Here is a 7,175-nt window from a genome sequence, read left to right as displayed (position 1 = left end):
TGAGATGGCTGGACAGCATTACTGATGTAACAAACACGGATTTGAGCAGACTTCGGAGGATGGTGGAAGACAGGAGGGCCTGGCATGACTTTGTCCATGGGGTCGCAAAGAGTCGGACTCGAGTGTGCGACTGAACAAGAACATAAAGGGAACACTTAGTCAGGGGAAGTGATGATCTGTGTTCTTAGAGGGCAACAATGAGAGGGCTTCTAGAGTTCTGGCCCCACTGGTGGACCTTCTGATGACACACGGGTTTTAGCCACTGTCTGGCACAAAGTGTTGGGCTGGATGGGCTATTCCAGGGGTGGCCAACGGTAGCTCTCCAGATGTTTTTTGCCTACAACTCCCATCAGCCCCAGCCAGCATGGCCAATGGGTGGGGCTGATGGGAATTGTAGACAAAAACATCTGGAGAGCTACCGTTGGTCACCCCTGGAGCCGCTATTTGATTGATCCAGCATGGCTTCTCTTATGTCTGAGCCAGTGATGCTGTGTCTTCTTGGTGCTCAGGGGGACAACAGTGGTAGGGCTTCTGGAGTCTGGCCCCACTGGTGGACCTCCTGATGGCAACTGGGTTTTGGCCACTGTGTGACACAGAGTGTTGCACTGGACGGGCCATTGGCATGATTCAACATGACTTCTCTTATATTCTTATATCTGGGGCAGTGATGTTCTGTCTTCTCGGTGCTCAGGGGGGCAACACTGGGAGGGCTTCTGGAGTCCTGGCCTCGCTGGTGGACCTCCTGATGTCCCCTGGGTTTTGGCTACTGTGTTACACAGAGTGTTGGACTGGATGGGCCATTGGCCTGATCCAACATGTCGTCTCTTGTGTTCTTTATCATTGAGGCTGAGCTCTGTTAGAAGCTGAGGGAACCAATGCTTCAAACAAGCCGTGAGATCTGATCGCAGAACTGGGTTTCGCAAAGACATTGGTAGGGTTTTGTCAGCAGTGGCCTCTGCTGTACACTGCTACCTCACCCCCTTTTTGAGAAAAAAAAATGGATTAACAGTCACCCCGAGGACCGTTTCTCCCTCAGATTGGCATCTCCAGAGATGGTTGTTTTCAATCTCCATAATGGGTTAATTTAATTAGGGCTGGTCTATGTGACAGCAATACTGATCCTGTGATTTTAGGGGAAGTTATTTGTGAATTTCCTGCATTGTGCAGGGGTTTGGACTAGATGACCCTGGAGATTCTATTTTTCTATTTAGGTGGTCTATTAGCTGCAACATGCACAAAATGTGGATTATGACTACCGGCAGGGATGGAATTCTAGCAGGAGCTCCTTTGCCTATTAGGCCACACAGCCCTGATGTAGCCAATCCTCCAAAAGCTCACAAAAAAAGAGCCTTCTAAGCTCTTGGAGGATTGGCTGCATCAGGGCTGTGTCGCCTAATAGGCAAAGGAGCTCCTGCGAGAATTCCACCCCTGACTACCAGCAATTCATCTACTCAGTTTAACCTGTAAATCTGCTGTGTCATGTATTTATTTCCAGATGTAACTACAGTTGCCTTGACAATTCTGGAACGTTCCATGTTCCTTGTGAGTGTGCCCTCCTGTGGCCATGGAGTGTACCAGCAGCAGAGCAGCTTTGGCATGAGTTTATATCTCTGTTCAGCCATGAAGCTTGCGGAAGAATCTTGAGCAGGTCTCTCTCCTCCCTCCCCTTTCATACTAACCTAACTCAAGGGCTGTTCCTAGGATAATACAGAGCAGAGGTGGCCAAACTTTCTTAATGTAAGAGCCACATAGAATAAACATCCAATGTTTGAGAGCCACAAGGCTCTCAAGGAAGAGAGGGAGGGAGGGAGGGAGGGAGGGAGGAAGGAAGGAAGGAAGGAAGGAAGGAAGGAAGGAAGGAAGGAAGGAAGGAAGGAAGGAAGGAAGGAAGGAAGGAAGGAAGGAAGGAAGGAAGATTAGATTAGATATTGGATTTATATCCTTCCCTCCATTCTGAATCTCAGAGTGTCTTACAATCTCCTTTATCTCCCTCCGCCACAACAGACACTCTCTGAGGTGGGTGGGGCTGAGAAGACTCTCACAGCAGCTGCCTTTTCAAGGACAACCTTTCAAGGACAACCTATGGCTGACCCAAGGCCATTCCAGCAGCTGCGAGTGGAAGCGTGGGGATTCAAACCCAGTTCTCCCAGAAAAGAGTCTGCACACTTAACCACTAAGGGAGGGAGGGAGGGAGGGAGGGAGGAAGGAAGGAAGGAAGGAAGGAAGGAAGGAAGGAAGGAAGGAAGGAAGGAAGGAAGGAAGGAAGGAAGGAAGGAAGGAAAATAGATGGGGGAGGGAGATATGGAAAGAAAGCAACTTTAGCTTTAAATGCATTTCATTTGCCCGCTGGCTCGCTAGGAGAAGTGCTTTGAAAAGACAAATGCCTTCTCCGAGCCAGCCGACAGGACAGTGGGGACTTTGAGAGCCACACAATATGTGTAAAAGAGCCACATGCGGCTCCTGAGCCACAGTTTAGCCACCCCTGACATAAAGCAACGCTGTATGGAGGGCCCTGGGTCTGAATACAAATTTGAGAAAGGAAAAAGAAACCCATAGAGAAATATTCGTGATGCAAAGGCAGTTTTAATGAGAAGGGCAAGAGCACAAGATCCGGAACATTTCAGGAGGATGAACAGCAACAAATGAAGGTATCTACAGCAGCTTACATCTGTGTCATTTCAGTGTCCGGAAAGTAACAGAGCAATATGAGTACTTCAGTTTCTTTGATTCTTCTGGGATTTGCGTCATCCGTGAGTGACGCAAGGTACCTATACGGCCTCTAAATGTACAAGTTTTTTGTTCCTTCCTTGAGGTTAGAAAAAAGGGACGCGGATTCCTATCCTTCCCTGGCAGGCGTATTTTTAAAGTTAGTAGCAGTAGAGGCGGGAAAGCGACGCTGGAGGAAATGAACTTGAGTTGCTTTCTTCTCGTGTCCTACCGCAGAACAGAGAATGTGCGCACGCACCACAAGCGTAGACGTGCTGAGCCACCGTGTCAGTCTCAGCAGGTTCAAGCGCATTCACCCATTGCCAATGGGTGAAGTGTTGTTTCTCCAACAGCTGTTGGGGCTATTTCTTCTGGGTTCAAAAATAGTAGTATGAGGCGCCGTACGGCAGCAGCGCCATTTCGGCGTCGACACTCGGGTAGCCTCCACCACAGAAGCCACCGTATCTTCTGCCGCCGAGCCCACCGCTTCCGTATCCGCAGCTGCCGTATCCGCTGCCACCGTATCCGCCGCCACCATAAATGATCCCACCATGTCCTCCTCCGCCATATCCTCCGAATCCACTGCTGCTACTGTATCTTCTGCCCCCAGATAAGCTGCCGCCGTAACGTCGGCCGCCGAATCCACCAGATGAAGATCCACTGAATCTTCTGCCACCGGAGTTCATTCCTCCAGAACCTCTGCCGCCAAAAGTGCCTCCTGATCCACTTCCACCCAAATGGTCTCCTGCGCTGCCACCTCCAAAACTGCCACCCATGCCTCCTGATGTACCACTACCACCTCCCATACCACCGCTTAAGCTGCCACCTGATCCGGCTGATCCTCGTCTACCCATACCTCCACTGCTGCTCATACCACCGCCACCACCGCTTAAGCTGCCCGCTGAGCCAGCTGAGCCACGCCTACCACTGCTACCGCCCATACCTCCTGGTGATCCACCACTGCTCATACCACCACGACTTAAGCTGCCAGCTGAGCCAGATGACCCACGTCTACCAGAACTACTACCGGTCATGCCACCACCACTCATGACACCACCAGTCATACTACCACCGCTCATACCACCACCTCTCATGCCACCACCACTCATGCCACCACCACTCATGCTACCACCGCTCATGCCACCACCGCTCATGCCACTACCGCTCATGCCACCACCGCTCATGCCACCACCGCTCATGCCACTACCGCTCATGCCACCACCGCTCATGCCACCACCGCTCATGCCACTACCGCTCATGCCACCACCGCTCATGCCACCACCGCTCATGCCACCACCGCTCATGCCACCACCGCTCATGCCACCTCCGCTCATGCCACTACCGCTCATGCCACCACCGCTCATGCCACCACCGCTCATGCCACTACCGCTCATGCCACCACCGCTCATGCCACCACCGCTCATGCCACCACCGCTCATGCCACTACCGCTCATGCCACCACCGCTCATGCCACCACCGCTCATGCCACCACCACTCATGCTACCACCTCCAAATCCACCTCCTCTGCCACCCAGACTGCCACTACCAAGGCCACCTAGACTTCCCATACCACGGCCACCGCCGCCACTCCCCATACCGCTACCAATGCTCAACCCTCCACTACCCCCCAGGGCATGGCCACCACCAAGACCGCCTCCCAGGCCACCATATCCGCCGCCGACACCCGCGCATGGGTTGTGTTGTTCAATGTGGAACACTTGGTCAGGGCAATGGAGTGCAGGTCCAGGGATGGTCAGGACGAAGGGTGGTGGCTGTATGGTCACCGTGGATTCAGGACAGCAGGCATAGCATTGGTTCCACCCACCGCCGGATGACATCTTTGTGGGTTAGGAGACGGTTCTGAAAGAACACAATGGAGATAAGGAGAGTGGTTAACTTTCTGTTCAACAGATTACCCGAATCTCATATGATGGTGTAGAACCAGTGAAGATTTCTGATTCTATCCTGGTGCACATACAAATCTGCAGCAGCTACAGATTCTAATATTTATTGCAGAAACTTGTGATGTCCTCCATTCACCAGGGACTGCAGTCAATTTTGTGGCGAATGTTCCCCTGTCCCAAATACAGTGGAGCCATTTGCCTAATCTATTCAACTCTCAACAAACAGCTCAGGGAGGGACGGTGGCTCAGTGGTAGAGCATCTGCTTGGTAAGCAGAAGATCCCAGGTTCAATCCCCCGCATCTCCAACTAAAAAGGGTCCAGGCAAGTAGGCGTGAAAAACCTCAGCTTGAGGCCCTGGAGAGCGACTGCCAGTTAGGGGAGGGACGATGGCTCCGTGGTAGAGCATCTGTCTGTTAAGCAGAAGATCCCAGGTTCAATCCCCAGCATCGCCAACTAAAAAGTGTCCAGGCAAGTAGGTGTGAAAAACCTCAGCTGGAGACCCTGCAGAGCCGCTGCCAGTTAGGGGAGAGACGGTGGCTCAGAGGTAGAGCATCTGCCTGTTAAGCAGAAGATCCCAGGTTCAATCCCCGGCATCACCAACTAAAAAGCATCCAGGCAAGTAGGTGTGAAAAACCTCAGCTTGAGGCCCTGGAGAGCCGCTGCCAGTTAGGGGAGGGATGGTGGCTCAGTGGTAGAGCATCTGCCTGTTAAGCAGAAGAGGAGGGAGGAGAACAGGAGTTATCAACATCACTTCTCCTCCATTCCAAACTCTAAGCTTGAGCTTGAGCCCCACAGAAACTGAGGAGACCACTTTTGTGACAGCCCAAGCTGTCGGTTAAGCTGTGAGAGTAGGATTATCAGCTCAGCATTTGCAACACCCAGAAAACATGGAAGAGGGGGCAAAGGCCTAATTATCAGCATCCTATCCAGGCTATGATATCACTGGTGGCCTAAGCAGCTTCAGGCGGTGGAACACTTCGCCACCCAATGAAGCTGTTCTCTTGAGCTGCAGCAGATGGCTCTTCTTCCCTGACAGCCCACTCTGTAGATATGAAGGCGGCACTTGTTTTGTTTGTTTGCTGCTTTAAACAAAGAGACAGAACGGGAGGACAGTCTGGTGTAAGGGAAAACCAGAGCAACCTGCTTCTAATCTTCACAGCCCATGCTGACAGCTCAAAGAGGGGGGGGGATGTAGGTGGAGAAACAATTTACTTCTTCCCTTTCATCCCACACTGAGATCTTGGGGTGTTCTCCTGCAGACAAAACTGTCAGGAGGCGACGGCAGTGTTGCCAGCTGGCAATGCCAAGGAAACATATGGGGTCCTAATGAAGAAAAAGAATTGCAGAAGAATTGTAGATTTATACCCCGCCCTTCTCTCTGAATCAGAGACTCAGAGCGGCTCCCAATCTCCTTTCCCTTCCTCCCCCACAACAGACACCCTGTGAGGTAGATGAAGATATTGGATTTATATCCCGCCCTCCACTCCGAAGAGTCTCAGAGCGGCTCACAATCTCCTTTACCTTCCTCCCCCACAACAGACACCCTGTGAGGTAGATGAAGATATTGGGTGTCTGTTGTGGGGGAGGAAGGGAAAGGAGATTGGGAGCCGCTCTGAGACTCTTCGGAGTGGAGGGTGGGATATAAATCCAATATCTTCATCTACCTCACAGGGTGTCTGTTGTGGGGGAGGAAGGTAAAGGAGATTGTGAGCCACTCTGAGACTCTTCAGAGTGGAGGGCGGGATATAAATCCAATATTGTCATTTACCTCACAGGGTGTGTGTTGTGGGGTGGGGAGGTAAAGGAGATTGTGACCGCTCTGAGATTCAGAGTATAGGGCAGGATATAAATCCAATGTCTTCTTCTTCTTAAAGGTGCCCCTGGACTCAAACTTTGTTCTAACAAAACAACACTCTTTATATAATTCATTAAAAAAAATTTCTCCTGACATCCATATGCACAGCTATGGAAGCAAGACAAAATACCAGAAAAATGGGACTGGATTTTAAAAGTTTTGTCATGGAGTGAAATGGATAAACTTACAAGAATCTTAGAGGACTATGATTTGGAGAAGTTTAGGAAGGAATGGGAGAAATTTCAAAACAATGTTGAAAAACAATGGAAAGTAAGGGGACACTTAGTGGTTTTTGATAAAAGCTGAAGGAGGTGGCATAATGGACTAGAATTTATAAAGGGAAAATTTTCTTATTGAAAAATGAAGATGAATTATAGAGCTAATTTTTCTTATTTCATATTTCTATTTCTTCCGTATTGATATAAGGTTCTAAAATGGGATTCTTGATTTAAGTTACCTTGGTTTTTTTCTTCTTCTTTAATTTTAAAACACCGGCAGGGGTCAAGAAAAAGGGAGGGAGGAGAAGGGGGGGGAAGCGATGTATTGTTTTTATTTTGTATTATTTTAAAATTTCATATAGATTTCTATAACAATATATTGCTAATTAATAAAATTGTTTAAAATCAAAAAAATTCTCCTGATATAAACTCTCTCTCTCTGACCTAGATTCTACTAATAGCTAGTTCGACAAGCTTGTAGGCATCCAGTT

The 7,175-nt window shown here is 49.8% G+C and overlaps 1 protein-coding gene and 1 non-coding gene across 2 annotated transcripts; one reads left to right on the top strand and one right to left on the bottom strand.

Annotated features, from left to right (window-relative positions):
- Nucleotides 1–3,083: 3,083 nt before the first annotated feature.
- Nucleotides 3,084–4,546, bottom strand: LOC132588554 (uncharacterized). Its single transcript, XM_060260976.1, has 2 exons — nt 3,614–4,546; nt 3,084–3,547 (listed from the first exon to the last, which is right to left on the bottom strand). Exons 1-2 carry the CDS (start codon nt 4,542–4,544, stop codon nt 3,084–3,086), a joined length of 1,395 nt encoding a protein of 464 aa, XP_060116959.1. The 5' UTR covers nt 4,545–4,546.
- Nucleotides 4,547–5,143: 597 nt separating this feature from the next.
- TRNAN-GUU (transfer RNA asparagine (anticodon GUU)) lies at nt 5,144–5,210 on the top strand. Its single transcript has one exon. It is a non-coding gene; the product is annotated as a tRNA-Asn (tRNA).
- The last annotated feature ends 1,965 nt before the right edge of the window (nt 5,211–7,175 follow it).

The sequence above is a fragment of the Heteronotia binoei genome, chromosome 1, assembly GCF_032191835.1.
Source record: "Heteronotia binoei isolate CCM8104 ecotype False Entrance Well chromosome 1, APGP_CSIRO_Hbin_v1, whole genome shotgun sequence".
Taxonomy (NCBI): Eukaryota; Metazoa; Chordata; class Lepidosauria; order Squamata; family Gekkonidae; genus Heteronotia; species Heteronotia binoei.
This window is presented reverse-complemented; position numbering and strand designations above follow the sequence as displayed.

Coding starts and splice junctions, on each gene's coding strand:
- LOC132588554 (XM_060260976.1), bottom strand. CDS start 4,544: ATGTCATCCGGCGGTGGGTGGAACCAATGCTATGCCTGCTGTCCTGAA. Junction 3,548..3,613: donor TGGTAGGCGTGGCTCAGCTG/GCTCAGCGGGCA, acceptor TGGGTAGACGAG/GATCAGCCGGATCAGGTGGC.